This window comes from Thermobia domestica, chromosome 18 (assembly GCF_964235325.1).
Source record: "Thermobia domestica chromosome 18, izTheDome1.hap1.1, whole genome shotgun sequence".
NCBI classification, from domain to species: Eukaryota; Metazoa; Arthropoda; class Insecta; order Zygentoma; family Lepismatidae; genus Thermobia; species Thermobia domestica.
The window spans coordinates 49,837,983-49,857,545 of record NC_137471.1 but is presented as its reverse complement, the minus strand read 5'-3'; the positions used below and the strand labels follow the sequence as shown (position 1 = coordinate 49,857,545).

The window sequence follows — 19,563 nt, the reverse complement described above, 5'->3', positions numbered from 1 at the left end:
GAAGTTACCGTTTTGGGGACTTGCAGCGATCTACGTGTTTGATTAAACCATTTTTATAAAATATATAGCTTATAACCGTTTTCTTGTCCTTGCTCTATGAAAGAAGTTCTTCCAAATATTGGCCTTGTACAATCCGCGGCAAAAAACCTGCAACATGAGCATATAAGTTTATTGTGAAATGACGAAGTCTTTTGCTCAAAAATAAGTGTTCACGGGAGGAGGCTGAGGTTTATCCTGGCGTGATTCGTTCCACTTAGTCGTTATGATCATTCCCTGTGCTGTTAGGCGTAGTTTCACGATAAACTTACATCCTCATGTTGCAGGTTTTTTGCCGCGTATTGTACATTGGCGGATGAGCTGACTGTTGATGTATGTAAGTAGTGCCTGCATTGGGTTTTCGGTATACTTTTGTAATAAATTTATTATGTGATTGGATAATTAATAGATCTGGAAATAAAAGGCTGTTATCAGATTCACGTTCAAGGGTGAACTTCAGCCTAGGATGTTGATTGTTAAATTGTTCAAATATTTGTGTAAGTGTATTTTCGTCACGAACAAGTAGTAGAATATCATCAGCATAACGGTAATATTAAACGTATTTAAATGTGTCCTGCCGTAAAATAGACGTTTCAATCTGATTTAAAACGATATTTGACAATATTGGGGATAATGTGTTACCCATGGCTAAGCCATCATTCTGAGAAAAGTAATGGTCTTCAAATTGGAATATATTAGTTGTTAAACAAATCTCAAGTAATTGTAATAAAAAATTAGTTTCATAAGTAGAAGCGCCATTTTGTAATAACCAGGATCGAGTACTATTGATAGTACGTTCCAGTGGTATGGACGGATACGTATCATTAACGTCTATGGAGGCAAGTAAAATGGTATTGGTATTTACAAATGATGATAATTGTTGTTTTACGTCAAGACTGTTTTTTACAACATATTTAAAACCACTATTGTAACTGCTGATTTTTTATATAACCATTTTGATAGTAAATAAACTGGATGATTGAAACCTGATATGATCAGGCAAAGGGGGATGTCAGGCTTGTGCACCTTCGGAAGACCATAAATAATGGGAAGACTAGGTGCATGCATTTTTATCATATCTTTTTCAATGTCAGTTAAAAGTGGTGAAGAATGAATTGTCGACTGTACCTTCTTAATAACCTGTGGATTACAGGGATATGAAACAAAATTATATTTCTCTGCTATTTTTAAAATACTGGAAGCATATTTTTGCTTTGGCTTTGCAAAAACTCGGCAGTTACAATAGTGGTTTTAAATATGTTGTAAAAAAACAGTCTTGACGTAAAACAACAATTATCATCATTTGTAAACGCCAATATCATTTTACTTGCCTCCATAGACGTTGTTGATATGTATTCGTCCATACCACTGGAACGTACTATCAATAGTACTCGAACCTTGTTATTATAAAATGGCGCTTCAACCTATGAAACTAATATTTTATTACTTGAGGTTTGTTTAACAACTAATATATTCCAATTTGAAGATCATTACTTTTCTGAGAATGATGGCTTAGCCATGGGTAACACATTATCCCCAATATTGTCAAATATCGTTTTAAATCAGATTGAAACGTCTATTTTACGGCAGGACACATTTAAATACGTTAAATATTACCGTTATGCTGATGATATTCTACTACTTGTTCGTGACGAAAATACACTTACACAAATATTTGAACAATTTAACAATCAACATCCTAGGCTGAAATTCACCCTTGAACGTGAATCTGATAACGGCCTTTCATTTCTAGACCTATTAATTATCCAATCACATAATAAATTTATTACAAAAGTATACCGAAAACCCAATGCAGGCACTACTTGCATACATCAACAGTCAGCTCATTCGCCAATGTACAAGGCCAATATTTGGAAGAACTTCTTTCATAGAGCAAGGACAAGAAAACGGTTATAAGCTATGTATTTTACAAAACTGGTTTAATCAAACACGTAGATCGCTGCAAGTCCCCAAAACGGTAAACTTCCAAAGAATCAAAAACTTGGATTGGAATTCCTTATTTTCCACAACTTTCAACAAAAATTCAACGTATTCTTGCAAAGCATAACATATCTGCTTCAAGTATTCCCCAAAAGTTTACAAAAATATATCACTGGATTTAAAAGCTATTTTGTCGATTCATTAAATGAGGCAGGTATTTACCGCGTCCATTGCGAATGTGATTCCTCATACATTGGCCAAACTAAACGTAATATTAACACGCGTGTGAAGGAACATGTTAGACAATCAAAAAAGTCACATGAAGAAGGCATGTCGGGTTTAGCGCTTCATCTAAAACAACATTCACATAATATAAAACAGATTAAGGTAATAGGTTCAGCAAAATCAAAAAAACAACGGGAAATTAAAGAATCGTTCTTTATTCATAAATACAAACCTGCATTGAACCTTGATACTGGCAACATTGATCGAACTTGGGTACCTATCTTTGATACATACTTTGGATCTAGCAATAGTGGCCTAACAGACACCACGTTCTTTTTTATTCAGTTCGTTCTTTTTTCATTCTGCTTTATTCATCTCAGGATCTTTTTTGTACGTTACTTTTATATAGTGGTATATATTCCTGGTTTTACTCCTTTTTTATCCTTTCCCTATTAATCCTTTTTACCTTGCCACTGAGGAAGGAACCAGCTGAGAGTTCTCAAACGTCAAAACCTTTAAATTTTTCAAGGGAGGATTCATTGGTAAAAAGCCAATTTTTTGTTAATTTTGAATATCCCCCCATGCGCCCATGTAATCATAATTAGAGCCAATTTATAAGTTTACTTTTTGAATCAAGAATCATACAAAGCTAATAGGAAGATTATACATAAAAGTAAATTATTAATTCAATTTAATGTATTTAGTGTATATACGGAGATTTGTCAGAATAAATTTATATCGATATACTGGTTTAACTTAATCGTTAAGAAATGTGTTTACCGAAATTAGTTTTCCGTGTATTATATGTAGTAGTGCAACCTCGCGAAAATAAGTTTCTAACGAAATTTTGTTACGAGTTTCACATATACATATGAAAATGTAACAAATATTACATTTAAAATGTTCCTTTCGGAAATGATGATTAATACAGAGCTCCAATAGTTTTCTTCACTCACAGCTTTTCACCAGGAAGTTAAGACCTCAAGCTCAGAACTTTATTAGGTTCTGGATATCGATGCGATATTTTGCACTATGTGTTTGCTCTTTCTAATAATATATTAAAAGTGAAATTAAATCTTTGGGTTTTACGTTCCACGGTTGTGTCGGCTGGAATAAAGGAGACAGTGATGATGAGAAATTAATGAAATAATGGAATGAAGGAAGTGGGAGGAAACGGCAGAACCCCAAGAAAACCTACACACACGGTGTTTGTTCACTACAAGGTTCACTTGGCGCGAACTGGGATCGAACCAAAGACCCCATAAACCAGAGGTGAACGCTCTACCGCTGAGCCACTGTGGCCTTGAATAATAGGTTATATAATTGATAGTTTTCATATATTTGGATATATGTGTAGTATAAACATATGGATTTCAGGTTACAAGAGACGTCAAACTATCTCAATATTGAAAAGACATTTTAAACTGCAAATAATTCCACAATAAATAAATAAAATGGTCGTGTTAAACCGAAAAGTCTAAAGCTATTACTATTATGGGATAATGTAGATGGATATTTTTGTAATAAGTATTTAAATACAGGGTGTTTCAAAACAACACCGACAACGTTTGAGAGGTGATTCTTGTTACCAAAATAAGACAAAAAGTATAGACCAACCTGGGTGCACAAATGCTTCCTTTCGGAGTTATAGGCTGCCAAAAACATGAAAATATGAACTTTAAAGGTTCATAGCTCCAAAAGTACGGGATCTACCTAGTCGGGTCAAGACTTCATGTAGGAACTAATATGTGCTTTATCCAAATATCCATGTTTCAGAATCCTAAGATACTTCCGCAACAATTTCTATAGAGGTACTTTGTGAGTACTTCAATTTATATGCCAGAAGCCAACTCCCTCTTAAAATCCGAAAGCCTTCAACTCCGAAAGGAAGCATTTGTGCACCCAGGTTGGTCTATACTTTTTGTCTCATTTTGGTGTCAGGAATCACCTCCCAAACGTTGTCGGTGTTGTTTTGAAACACCCTGTAGAAGTCCCAGTAACTCAGTGGCACAGCAGTCACCTCTGACGCGTAGGGTCTCTGGTTAGATTCCAAATCTCACCAAGTTGGTTTTATACGGAACAAACCCTGTGTGTGTAGATATTCTCGAGGTTCTCTTCCTTCCCCTCCCATTTTCGCCACTCCACCACTATCATCCAACTCATCTCCATTTTTGCCTTAGTCTCGAGGTTTTATTATTATTATTATTATTATTATTATTATTATTATTATTATTATTATTATTATTATTATTATTATTATTATTTTGTTGATGCGGACATTTTCAGTAGCCGCTCAATAAACCCCAGAGGGGGATTGTCATATAATACTCGGCACCTGGAAATGCATAAGTTTTTTTTTTTTTTTTTTTTTTTTTTTTTTAAATTGGAATTATATTTTAGTGTACATTTTCGTACACAGTAATTAAAAAGTGACAACATGGTCAAGGTTGTGTAAATAGGGAAACAAACTTTCTCATCGAAGACAACAACAGCCAGGTGACCTTTACATAAGCTTCTCGGCCCGTTGCTTTTTCCAAAACAAACATCTCGTGACGTGATGGACTTTCCTAGAGAAAAATAAGAACAAAAGTACTTACTAAAAACAATTTTTGGATTTTTCACCATCATACGTCACGAGGTTCAATAATATAAAAAAAACACGGGCAAGAGGCAAAAAAAAAAAAAATCCATCCTTCGTTCCATACAGTTTGGGTCAAAACTTCAAGAAGCAGCCATGGAGCTTGGGACTTGTACCTTGTAAGTATCCTTTCTTTACTACAATATCCCTTTCCACTTTGGAGAGGAAATTCTGCAAAAACTCTGCCATCTGGCATGTAACGAGTTTGCATCTTCGCCGGGAGAGCCATAAAATATTAAAAAATGCTAAAGCAAGATATATTAGGGCTTTAAAATAAAAATGAGTGGCCTCATTTAAAAATGCAATTTATTATTATTGATTTGTACAGAAGAAAATAAAATCTTTAAATTGCATGTATAGAAGAAAATAAAATTTTTAAATTTGCAAGTATAGCATAGTGGGTTGCGTGCCACTCAGGAGACTTACACCCACAATGATAAATGACTCGTTACATGCCAGATGACAGAGTTTTTGCTGAATCTCCTCTCCAAAGTGGAAAGGGATATTGTAGTAAAGAAAGGATACTTACAAGGTACAAGTCCCAAGCTCCATGGCTGCTGCTTGAAGTTTTGACCCAAACTGTATGGAACGAAGGATGGATCAATTTTTTTCTTTTCTGCCTCTTGCCCGTGCTTTTTTATATTATTGAATCTCGTGACGTATGATGGTGAAAAATCCAAAAATTGTTTTTAGTAAGTATTTTTGTTCTTATTTTTCTCTAGGAAAGTCCATCACGTCACGAGATGTTTGTTTTGGAAAAAGCAACGGGCCGAGAAGCTTATGTAAAGGTCACCTGGCTGTTGTCGTCTTCGATGAGAAAGTTTGTTTCCCCATTTACACAACCTTGACCATATTGTCACTTTTTAATTACTGTGTACGAAAATGTACACTAAAATATAATTCCAATTTAAAAAAAAAAAAAAAAAAAAAAAAACACTTATGCATTTCCAGGTGCCGAGTATTATATGACAATATATATATATATACTGACCTGAAAAGTTGGATATGACCAAGGAGAGCTTCTTGGTTGAAAAGAAGATTGAAAGACATTTAAGGAGAGCTGATTGTGCGAAAGTATTGTATGTTGACTTGCAAAGACGACGGATCGTGTGTGCGTAAGTGGTTACATGGTACCTAAAATCCCAGTCTTCAGGAAGGGTACATCTGTGACCTCTCCGACATTGGTTATAGTTATAGTCAGACAATAAAACCGTGCAAGACAAAAGCCTTCTAAGTGTCAAAGTAGGCCATCAATGGTGTTGAATCGCCGAAAAGCGTGCACCGTACCTGCTGCTGGAACCAGTCAAAGTGGACCTCGAACATATCGGAAGTCTAAGCGTGCATCTGCTGTTGTGCGTAAAATGAGCTCCCTGCTGTGACGTCAAAACCCGGTAACACAAAGAGCGATTGCACAGACAGTGCAGTGTTCTTCTGCAACTGTAATTCGCATCATAGGCCAAGACTTACAACTCGGGCGGAAGCACAAGGCTCAAGTTCATAAGCTGGGTGCTTATGAGAGGAAGACCAAGAGCCGAAATCTCTGCTAACGTTATCAGGCTAGGATGGTGACCGATGGAATTATGTAGTGTCACTGGATGGAGCGTGGATGTATCTGTCGGGATGTGACAGAAAAGGGCCATCTACTACCGTCCACGTGATTCCAGAGGCCGATCTGACTGGGTACATGAAATGTTCTGAAAGTTTTCTACGTGGGTTCATTGTTGTTGGTGGTTATTGCTGTAACGGCAAACATCCATTGCGCAGAGAGGACCAAAGACTAAGATCAATGCTGCCTATTACCAGAAGAACATTTTGGAGCCACTCTACAGACATGATATTCCTTCTCTCTATGTTAGCGACACATCTCGTGTTGTCATCCACCAGGACAAGAATCGTCATACGAAAAGTCCACGCAGGCATACTTATATTGAATGGCACGTGAAACGGGCATTCATGCAAATATACTTTACATACATCATGTTAAATCCTCCGATGGATTTTTGTGAGTTTCCGTTGTGGAAACGGGCCTCGGGAAGCAGACGTCCCCGCACAATTAAGGGTCTCTGGAAAGCTTGTAGGGAGGAATGGGATCGTTTGCACCAAAGTCTGCTTGAACGGAGTCTCCTACAATGGAAACTTCGCTGCAGGGCCATTGCTGCAAGATATGGGTGTCACATGAACACAATCGCTGGTGGCATCACGATTTTCTTTAAGGTAAGGTGAGTTCAAACTTCGTTACCACGGACGTGAAACCATGGACTTTCTGTACTACCGTTCGTTAAAAAAGTTGTGTGTAATTATATATTTTTCTTTATTTGAATTACTTCTGTCTACATGGAGATTTGGATTTCTGATAAGTACTGTTAAAATTCGAATAATTAAATTTTCAAATATTCGAACAACATTGGTTATTCGAATAATTGTTCGAAATAAAATTGGTTATTCAAATAATTGTTCGAACAGTTTTTTTCGGATAATGGATAATTATTCGAACAATTATTTGGATGATAATGAATAATTATTCTAACAGTTATTCGGATAATGAATAATTATTCGAATATTAAATAATTCGAACAATTATTTAAATAATGAGTAATTATTCGAACAGTTATTCGGATAATTGTTCGAATATTGAAAACGAATATTCGGATATTCGAATAATGGGAAACAAATTATTCAAATAATGAATATTCGAATAATTTTAACGACACTCTTTCTGATTTCTGATAAAAAATAGACCAAAAGTAATCCTACTATAGTGTAACATGGCTTTATCGTGTATCTCATTAATTAGATATTTCGACTTACATAGAGATCTTCGGCATCAGTTTATGCTGCGTCACCGGATTCTTTCTTTCACATTTTCTAGTGTGGTTTTGAGCTTAGCTTAAAAATACAATTTTACACCAAGAATTCTGTTAACTTTATTGCAGTTTATACTTATCACCTACTCACTGACACTATAATTTTGCCTATACACGTAAAACTTGTCTCTTTATGTAAAACTTGTCGACTGGATTACATATTTTGTGGAATTCCACTCTTATCTTTTATTTTGTGTTATTGATGAAATTGTTTTCACTAAAGTTCACTTTTGTAACATGTACACACTTTTTCCTGTGATAACAGTTGTATTGTAATGTTTATGTGAGTAGAGTTATTAACAGTCCGGGTTTTACCGCTTCACCTATTTTATTTTATAAAATATTACAAAACTGTCTTATCTACAAAGTGAATATCTCAAAATCTTCCTTATAACAAACGAGGTGAAGGAAGGAAATGTTTTATAAGGAAACCCTTTAGCCCATAGCAGCCTCCAGGGCGTCTTGCAGCGACTTCAGGATACAGAACTTTGGTAACCTCCTTAGCTCATGGCAGCCTACAGGAATTTTAGGCAAGGTAGTAGTACTTCTTCGTCCAGTGTGACCTCAGGAGCAGGTGCTGGTTAAGTGATCAGTGGTCAACGGACACTCATGTCCCTTTCGGGTCCATTTTTATAGGTGATTTCTGGATGGCTCATTCCCCCTCGGTTCCCGTCGTGCTGGCTTCGTGTCTTCCTGGTTTTATGTGTATCGTCTGATGTATTGATGCTTATAAACAGTGGCACGTGTTATATGGATAACATGTGCTCGCACTGAAAGGTAGGGATTCTTACAATATACACTTTTATTATCGCTTAAACTATTCTAATTGTTTTTGTTAATTCTGTGTTGCTCTCTGCTGTGAAAACGTGTTGCTTCCCGGTGTTCGAAATCTTTACCATGAACGCAAAACGACCTTCTGTATTACATACTAATCATTTTATCACAAAACTTCGTTACTTACACTTTTCACAGATTAGTCGTTCAACAGTATCTGCTCTGGCAATACTAATAAAAACTGAGTCTGAATACGAGTACTGCTCATCTCTGTTTTGGAATGTACTTAAAACTTCCAAAAATAAAATTCGACCAAGCCAAAGACACGTTAATAATTTGTGTTAGTCCTTCCAAACTTTAAAAATGGAAAGCAAGAACATTGTGTGGTAGAAATGACAAAACTTCGAGATCAAGACTACGGCATTAATAAGATCATTTTCACTTTACTAAGGTAAAAGCATTAATGGAACACAATAAAGTGATTTTATTTACTTGGAATTCTGACTCCTGAAAATTCCTTGCACTTTCAATCTTTCGACTCTCTCCTGGTGCCTTGATCACGGAGGATAAAAGCAGGATTTTTTAAATTGATTTCTTTTTTATTACTTTTACTACTATTTTTACCTTCTGTGAACAAGGCACCACACGAGAGCCGCGAGCTTGGAAGTGCAAGAAATTTTCATGAATCAGAATTTCAAGCAAGCGAAATGATTGTTACAATTTCTTCAGCGTGTTTCATATTGTTATAATTAGATTAGTTCATATTGTTTGAAAAATGTACTCTTTGCGTGCCGTTATCTACTACGTATATAATAAATGTTGAATATATGAATATTTATAAATAAATAAATAAATAACAGGTTTCAATATTAAATATTCTAGCCTTTAACACTAGTACAAACAAAAAAAAATATAACATCTCTAACATTGCGTATCAATAGACTTGAAAACATGTTACAAAGCTACCTCCTTATATTACGACTCTGCATTGGGATTTAGTTTTATAAGTCAAAATAATTTATGATTAGTTAACAAACTGAAGGATCATTGCATTAGGAACACTTGCCTAATAGTGTTTATCGACCTTTCTGGAGAATCATTGTGTTCAAACGGCCAGAAAAACTCCACAAGGTGTTGAACATTCTGGAAGTTCAGTTTAAGTAAGTTGAAACAGGGGGCGTACAACATTTTCACAAAAACTGAATAGCTATATTCAATAGAGAAACTCGTTCATCGTATACTAACATCACAAGAATACAAACAGTGTTATAAAAGCAACCAAAATGTTTACTACAGAGAAGCAGTGAAAATCTATTTACTTATCATTTTAGTGAGAAATTCGACCTTTCATGTTCTGGACCAGCTTGAATAAGTTTCACCCTGCGCGATCGAGGGTTGGAAAATTTTCAATTCAGTTTACGATATTACGTAAGAAATATGTCTTCAATAACGGGTTAAGCGAGCCGGATGAAAGAGATTAGTGGATTGAAGTTGGCCAGGTGGCCAGATATTGCACATAGCTGGTCTAGCTCATGCCTGATGTAGCAGTTTCTTTAATTAGTGTACATTTTTGGGAGGTGGGGCAGCACGTTGCACAGTACATTGCAGCATGTCCCACACATGTTTAATAGGGTTACAGTTTGAAAGCCAAAGTAGTTTTGAGAATTCATTGTCATATCCCTAAAACCTTTCTGTAATGATCTTACTCCGATGACACGCTGCGTTATCCTGCTGGAATGGCATCATTATCAGGGATCTCGGCCTGGAGATATATGTGCACATAATCAGCTAACTGCAACACCTTTTGCAACTCAAAGTTTGGTGAATGATGACTAATGGCCATAAGAAACTCCAGATCATCCTCAGACAGTGATACCTCCATCGCCGGCTTGTAGAACTGCCATGGTCCAACCCGAACATATGAATACATGCTGTTTACAACACCAGATTCAAACTCCCTCATCGGCATGGTTCAATAAAAGACGGGTTTCATCACTCCAGACAACCTTCTTTCTTTGATCCATAGTCCAATGACGCCTATGCCCATGTTAGTCGTTAATGTCAATGCCGCTGTGTTTCCATAAGTACTCGTGTTGACTTACGGCTATGATATTCCAGTCGATGCAAGGTTATTGTTGAAACTGACTGTAGTGTTGTACTAGTTGGTCAATTGCTCCACTGTCACAATACCATACGCATTACTCGTCTCTAACCTCTTGCACCCACCGCACGTGGCTGGCCCAAGTGTGACTGGCGGATGTTTGATCGTCATTCAACCACTGTTGGTACACCCTTAACACTGTAGTCCTTGAATATCCCACAAGTGCAGCTGTTACAATTATAATGGCATCAGCCCTTCGTGCTCTTACGCTTTACCCTCGACCAAAATCATTCACATAAGTTTGTTTGCCCATGACGGATGTGTAATGCGTTCTACTGTGTTCAGTAGCGTTTTGCGTCTTCTCTGTTAACTGCTCATGACGTGGAAGCCACATATTATCAGGAGTTTCACGACCAGTCCGTTTTATGCCCGGTGTGCCTAATGCAATGGTCGTTCAGTGTACAATTCCACAATACAACTGAAAATAAAATTACCTCGTCTAGTATAAATAGTACTAAATTTAATAAATATCATAAATTTATTAAGCTATGTTAGTAGGAGCTATGTACGTTACAATAATGTTAGCTGAGTTTAAGCCCACTCCGTTATATGGTTAAGGAAAGCTGCTATCTGATAAATAGCTACAAATACTGTAAACAAAATGAAGGATTCACCCACCACTGCAGTATTTTCTCACGCTGTTTTTAGGTAAGCAAAGTTACTAACCGTGCTGCAACAGGTACTTAAATGTTAAATCTTTTCTCAAATATTTCAAACTTTTGTTGTTTGGAAATCATCTTCTCATATTATTATGATTATAGAATTATGGTTTGTTAAACATTCTAAGTACGTCGCCAGAATTGCTGTTTCTATGGTTGCAGAACTTTTGACAATAGCTCTTCCAACGCAACACGTATTCTATCCAATTTCAAACACCAGCTTTCCTTATGTGCACAGTATAAAGCAGTAGTTCTCAACTGATGTGTTGCGAAATTTTAGAATTTAATGAACCTATTAGTTGGAATCAATTTTGGACAGACTATACCAGTCAACTCCTACAACGGGAGCAACAATGTACTACATACAGTCGCTACTTTATAGCAAATTATTATAGAAACTTACAGTTTTACACGGTGCTTGGGGTCCGTGGTTCGATCCCAGCTCGCGCCGTGTGGACTTTGTGGTGGACAAACACCGTGCTCATGGGTTTTCTCGGGGTTCTCCCGTTTCCTCCCACTTTCTTCATTCCACCGTTTCATTCATTTCTCATAATCACCGTCTCCTTTAGCCTAACCGGCATAATCGTGGGACGTAAAACTAAAGATTTCATTTCATTTTTTTTTTTTTTTTTTTTTTACAGTTTTACACTATTATCAGTGGCGTACGAAAAGGGATTTTTAGTTTTTAACCCCCTTTGAGCAAGATATAGTATTATGGAAAAGTATTCACTTACTATATTAAAATACAAAAATCGTGTGTGTCTTGAAAGAATACGAAATTAATTACTTGAATACTCTTTGAGGAAACTCTGCGTACGCCACTGACTGTTGTCTAGGTATAATTCTTATTATTCTAATAAAAAATCAAACAAGTGTGTCGTCAGTCAAAAAAGGTTGGATCTACTGGTATATTGGCGATATCAGTGCAAATTTTATCTATATACACACCTGCCTATCTGGCGTTCGGAGAAAGCGATTCTGTATCCACCTAAGCTGTTTCCTAGCGTATCTTCTGGTGACGAGTTTTAAAGCCTCCACACACTCCTTTAACAGCTTTTGGCCTTCTTCAGACTGCTGTTTCTCAGCATCCAAAATCAAATAGTTGTGAAACTCCTTGAAACCAATTGATTGAAATATGCCTTTTGTGTAGTCCGGCTTACTGAAATACAAATAAAGAGGAATACAACTAAGTACGAAACTCTTTGAACAAATTCAGTTGTAAGTTTACAGTGAAAAGCATGAAATCTGAAGCAGTAAAACTTTGCTCTCTTAAAACGAGTTTAGCTCAACTCAAAATGTCCACCATGCGCTACGCTTAACAAAGTTAAAGCTTGTAATATAAGATTTCTCTTTTCGGAAAAGGATTTGGTTGAATTCTCCATAATGCAAAAACGAACACTTTCCAAGCATATCATAAATTTTAGTTTGACAGAAAAAGCAAATTACGTTCTTAGATAATCAAGGGTAACAAATACTCAGTATCTAATTCACCTAATCATTTATTAAATTCATTTGATTTTACTAAACATATTTTTACTCACAGATGCTATACGATGTATTTTTAATATTTAAAAGAAAAAAGACATATCCTTGTAACAAACTACAACACATACTGTTTCAAGCCTTTTCTAGCTTCTTCCTCAGTGCGGCTATGCTGCTAAACGTGTGACATGTTGATGGGACTTTTGCTTCTGGAAAATCTCATAACTCGAATGAGATACCTTATAGAAATGTAAACTAATGCAAGTTTCATTACACACTTCCTGGAATAAAACAGCATTTATTTAAATTTTTATAAAGTAAGTTTATTTGAATTATGGGACTTTTCAGAAGGAAAAGTCCCATCAATATGTCACACGTTTAGCAGCTTAGCCAAAGAAGTTGCATTGAGGAAGAAGCCAAACATGGCTTGAAGCAGTATGTGTTGTAATGTATTACAAGGATAGAAGTGTTTCTTGACTTTTAAATACACACATTTTTCTTTATTCTATACAAAATGTAATCTTTTTAGCAGTTCATTTGTTATATCCAGTTATTTGCATAATCTAAGACCTAAAAGAAATGATGTGCTTTTATTGTAATTAAGTTTTTTTTTCTAATCGATTTCACTTAAAATATAATAATAATTATAGTAGTTTAATATCTATAAATTCCACGATGAAAAAAAACGGTATGTTTTCTTGCAAAAGAACACTTGTTGAAAGTTTTTGAAAAATAAATGAAAATTGACCTAAGAGGGGGGGGGGGAGAAAAGGAAAAAAAGCAACAAGAATGTACGATAAAATGGATGGAATGTATTTAAATAAACGTAGAGCTATCAGACTGCTCAGTTTGCGAATTATCTGATCATATATATACACACCACCTAATCCTGAATACCACCACACGTGTAGATAACCAGCAAGATCGTGGCTACATGACTAGCATACGTTCCATCAGAATGCGGGACCCGGGTTCGATTCCCAGTAGAAGCGTATATGGTTCAGATTCCACGTTAAGTTGTACGTCCACGTCTTAGCTGAAAATGACGCTAAACTCTTAATTCAACCATCGTACAGAAGACCAGTGAGAAGGTTCAATGCTGAAAAATGGGACAATGATAACCCTTTCTTTCGACATCTTAAACATTACTGAGAGTTTGCTCCTGGTTTCTCTTTTGGTAGACAACAGGTACACATCCATCATTCATTCCAATATTTCACATTAAATATGTTCCAATATCAGTATCATTTCTAACTACAGTAGAATATATATTCATATATTGTAGAAATGACAGCTGAATCTATGGCTGAGTCATAGTTGAATGAAGGGGATTTTCTCAGATTAACTATGACTTCTTTCTTTTAACCCTTTTAAATCTTTGTATCTATTTCAGTCTTTACTGACCAAGTCTAGCGACTACAACCGAAATATAGAATTTGAAAATAAGAATAAGGGTAAGTTTTTAAATTTAAGTTTAAACCCTAATGCTCACTATAGTAATGTAGCGTTTACTTTTCTAACAGGTAGATACACTAAAAGCATCTTCCTTATTCCTACCAACCCTAAAGAAAAAGAAGTAGAATTTACGTGCTTTACATACACTTGAAACTTTTATTACAAAATAATCAATTTATAGGTTCCAGTAATTTTTAGACTAACATATGTGATTTTTGTTCGTTAAGAGACATTGTATTTCAACCTTGCTTTTCAATGTTGAAGCTGAGAGATGTGAATCTGGATTGAAAACACATGTTTACAACCAACACTATCTTACTGTATGGAAATAAACTATTATGCAATACATTAAAAACAGAAGATCCGGATCCATAGGCTATACCACATAATATTGTATTGATGGCTAGAGTGTGCCTATTAGCCTTAAATGTCTGAATGTATTGTATTGTATGACTTCTCTATTAACCAATATTTATACAAGTAGGTTGGATGGGTTGTTAGATTAGAGCATCCCTTTCAGCACCGAGGCCACGTGAGAAGTGCACGTACAGTTTAAGGTAAAATTCAAACTACCGTTACACGTTCAAAGTTCAAGGGTCTCCCACCGGGAATCGAACCCGGGATCTCGTGCACCAAAAGGTGTGCGCGCTAGCAACTACACCAATAGGAAGGACTATAGAAGTAGGAAACTTATCTTGAGGATTCTTTCATTTCATTTTATGATGATCTTTCTCCTCTGAGACCATATTACTTTTACATCTAACATAATTTACTTATTTGGGTGTAGACTTCAACAGCCATGATACGCAAAGACGAATATTAACTTTCTGTTTCATAAAATGATTCTATGCGTTTGAAAGTGAGAATGCTGCTCACACTTGATGCCATAAAAGGCGATAATTTAATCAGAATGAGCTCTTTCGTGATAGTGTTAAGTCAATAAGTATGCTCAGCAATCTCGCATTTTGTACAAAAGCCTCGGATACAATTCCGGTGGAAGTATCTGTGGTTCGGAACCCAAGTTAATCTGAAAATACATATCTGATATAGTTTCAGTGAAAGGGATGTGAAATTCAAAACGAACAAAATGTTGTCAGTATTTACGATTTTTACAAGGTCACACTATTTACTTAAAATTGTGTGAAGAGTCAATTTAGAACTAAATTAAACCAGTATGGTAATTTATTCAGACAAAGACTTATCACATATATTGAATGCTTTTGCATAGCTGATAATTATTCCCTTTATATACTACTTCCTACGCTTATGTAAGTAAATTAGCCAATATGTAATTCCCTTTTGAGAAGTATTCACATGTCTGATTAAATGTAAACCCGAAGAAAGAAATGGACTTTACATTAATCTCTATACGACAGTTCAGACAGCCCATTTAACAACAACTGGTCTAATCATTTGATTCCCACATGACAAATAATAAACACCTACACCCAAATATACATAAATTTTAACTAACAAGTTAAAAAAAAAATACAATGAAACACAGACTGCTAAAACTCTCGTCTTACCTTTTCGCACCGCATCACTTAAAACCAGTATTTCATCTCTGGTATTATGATTAGACAAAAGCCGGTCCGAGATCATGAAAAATTTACACCAATTTATGGTTTTAAAACATATTTTCAGCAATACTTGCAGTAGCAAACTATTATTTTTTGTCGTATTACTTAAATGATAATAGTGCTCGACATATAAGGGCACCCATCACAGTGTGCTTCGGGAGATCGAAAACCCAATAGATTTTTAGAATAGTTCTGCAAAATTTGAGACTACATTTGAAATCTCGCTTATACTTGCCCCACCCTGGAAACCACAACATGGGTGCCCTTATATTTTATATATATATAAAATAATATATAATTTATAATATATAATATATATATATATATATTATAATATATAATATATATATTATAATTTCACTGGGTGGAGATATAAGGATGTGAAGCTTGAACAAAGACACTACCAGGGATGAAAACATGTAAAATTCAGGAATTGGATCACTGAGGGTCAAATGTTGCAAAATTCTTTTCACTGTCTCTCTCTCTTTTTCTTCTTTTTCTTCTTGGACGAGGCGACTATTCCTTTTCAAATGAAATTGAGCGAGCGTGCCTCTGTGCTTTTTTCAGCTAAAATGTTTGGCATTTCTTACATCACAAATAGTCGGCGTGCAGAATGGCGTGGCAAGAATTAAGAACGGGGCTAGAACCCTAGAATCCCTCGTTACAACATTGTACTCTCCTTCAAGGATACATATCTTCGGTGAAAAAAAATCTATTTTGATCTTTTTTTTTTTTAAAAAAAAAAGTTGCATTTTCAAGACGCTCAATTATCAGTATTTTTAGGATAATACCCAAACCACCTGAAACATCGGAGGAAAGGAGGAGGTATTACGAGATGACAGTAGAAAATAAGAATGGGAAGGTAGTCAGCGAGATAAATGAGGTCATAGGAAGATGGAAACAATACGTTGAAGACTTATATGAGAGTAGGGATAGACTGTGTAGCCCAAATGTTGAAGTAGAAAATGAAGTAGACGAGAATGATAAAGGATTTAGTATTCTTCGGGATGAGTTAAAAAAGGCTATATCCAAGATTAGGAATGGAAAGGCAACCAGGATAGATAATTTACCAATCGAATTCATTAAAAATATAGGAGACAGGTGAAAGGAAGAATTGTTCATACTATGCAATGAAATACATGAGACAAGGGAGTGACCAAAAGACTTCCTGAAGACTTCTTCCCGATGGCTAAGAAACCGAACCCAAAGAGATGTGAGGATTATAGAACTATTAGTCTCATATCTCATGCAGTAAAATTTTGCTCCGAATACTGAACAGAAGGTTATACGGAAGAACAAATGAAGAAGTTGAGGAGGAGCTGTTAGGGTTCAGAAGAGGTAAGGGCACAAGAGATACGAAGGGCTATTGGGTTATTAAGGGCGATCGGTGAAAGATTTATAGAAAAATTTAAAAAAAAAAGGCTTTTGACCGTGTGAATTGAGAATTGTTGTTGGGAGTTCTAAAGAAGATAGGGTTGGAACGGAAAGATCGAAGACTCATAAGAAACTTATACATGAACCAACAAGTAAGTGTTAGGATAGGAGAAGAACTGACGGAAGAGAGTGCAATTGGAAGGGGAGTTTGACAAGGATGCTGCCTCTCGCCAACACTATTTCATGTCTATCTAGAAGAGATAGTGAAAAAGAGTCTACATGATGACGATGGCATTTCGGTAGGAAGTAGAATCTTAGATGCATAAGACTTGCAGACGATATGACACTTGTTGCAAAATCTGAAAAGGAAATCAACAAAATGTTATATGATGGGAGGATGGGCTTTGAAGAATATGGGATGAAAATAAATGTTAGAAAGACAAAAGCCATAGTGATGGGAACGAAAAGGTCTATGTCAAATATAAAAGTGGGAGGGGAGAAAATACAACAAGTGAATAGTTTTCGATATCTGGGTAGTATTCTTAGTAATGACATGAAGTGCGAACGTGAAATAAAAGCAAGGATAGGAATGGCATAAGAAGCCTTTAGGAGGAAGAAAAGTCTGTTTTGTGGGATCTTGAATAAAGAGTGGAGAAAAAGACTCATCAAATACTTCGTGTGGAGCGTTGTATTATATGGGTCGGAAACATGGACATTATGTAAAAGTGATGAACAACGATTGGAAGCCTTCAAAATATGCGTGGGGGAAAGAAAGGAAAGAATTAGTTGGGTCGAGCGGAAAACGAATGAAAGAGTGTTAGAAATGGTGGGAGAGAAAGGAACACTTTTAGATATTGTTAAGAGAAACTGGTTGGGACATTGTCTAAGAAGAAATTGTATCCTGAGGGACGTCCTAGAGGCTATGGTGGCGGGAAAGAGAGGGAGGGGGCGAAGGAGACTACAATTAATGGATGATATAAAAACAGAAAGATCATACGTGAAGACGAAGAGGTTAGCGGAGGACGGTGGAGCATGGAAGCTTTTCAACTGCTGCAAGTGACCTGCCAGTAAGGGCACAATACCTATGATGATGATGATCCAGACTCCACTAAGCCTGGGTGGCATTTCATACCTCAGATCCCTCTATTGCAAACTCTGATTTTTTTAAAAAATGAAATCTTTAAGTTTTATGTCCGACGGTTATACCGGCTAAGCTAAAGGAGACGATGATGATGAAAAATGAATGAAATGGTGGAATGAAGAAAGTGGGAGGAAACGGAAGAAACACGGGAAAAGCCACGCACACGGTGTTTGCCCACCACAAAGTTTACTTAGCGCGAGCTGGAATCGAACCAAGGACCTCATGCGTCAGAGGTAACTCTGAATTACAGTACCCCCATTGTTTTTCAAAACCCAGCGCTCCTGGTTGGGAACACTTAATTTTACATTGCAAAAAGATGTTCTCAACAATGAAGCATTCTTATCAATGAGAGAAATAAAGTACTGAATCAAGATATTGCATGGATTATTATCTGAATATTTATTAAACTTGTCTTTACATACGTAAGTTCCAATTTTCATCTTTTGAATTTGATTGAATTCAGTGATGCCAACCAGAAATGTTATAAAATCCCATCTCGAGAGGCAGAAATTCCCATTTTGCTCTTGAATTTCCCACACTATACTAATAACAAAGTTTTCCAAACTGGGGAAACACCAACAGTGAAATTATAGTATATCAGATGAGTGAATTATTCAAAAATTCCGATCGTCTCCGTTCATCAAAAAGTTTATGAACAAGTATTTTCCTTTAATTGAAAGTGACAATTGAAAATTCTGATGAAAAAAGTACATTTTGTTGTGAGTTTAGTATTTTCATGACGCTTTTGTATCATAGTCTTCTACTGTAGGTAAAACTAGACAAATTTCTTTCTTCAGCTATTTCATATAGAACGTTTCTCGTTTTATTTTCTACCGCTAATTCTGTACTTTCTTCAGCTATTTCATATGGAATGTTTCTCGTTTTATTTTCTTCCGTTAATTCTGTTCTTTCTTCAGCTATTTCATATGGAACGTTTCTCGTTTTATTTTCTTCCGTTAATTCTGTTTTTTCTTCAGCTATTTCATATGGAACGTTTCTCGTTTTATTTTCTTCCGTTAATTCTGTTCTTTCTTCAGCTATTTCATATGGAACGTTTCTCGTTTTATTTTTTTCCGTTAATTCTGTACTTTCTTCAGCTATTTCATATGGAACGTTTCTCGTTTTATTTTCTTCCGTTAATTCTGTTCTTTCTTCAGCTATTTCATATGGAACGTTTCTCGTTTTAATTTCTTCCGTTGATTCTGTTCTTTCTTTCATCTCTCTGTTTTTAAA

At 35.8% G+C, this 19,563-nt stretch overlaps 1 protein-coding gene across 1 annotated transcript in view; it reads right to left on the bottom strand.

Moving 5' to 3' along the window:
- Positions 1-19,563, bottom strand: part of LOC145674803 (tRNA dimethylallyltransferase) — a 540,225-nt gene that overhangs the window by 45,945 nt on the left and 474,717 nt on the right. The window contains exon 6 of the mRNA XM_081745021.1: positions 12,247-12,457. Coding sequence (XP_081601147.1) covers positions 12,247-12,457 — 211 coding nt within the window. The remainder of the gene's footprint in view (positions 1-12,246; positions 12,458-19,563) is intronic.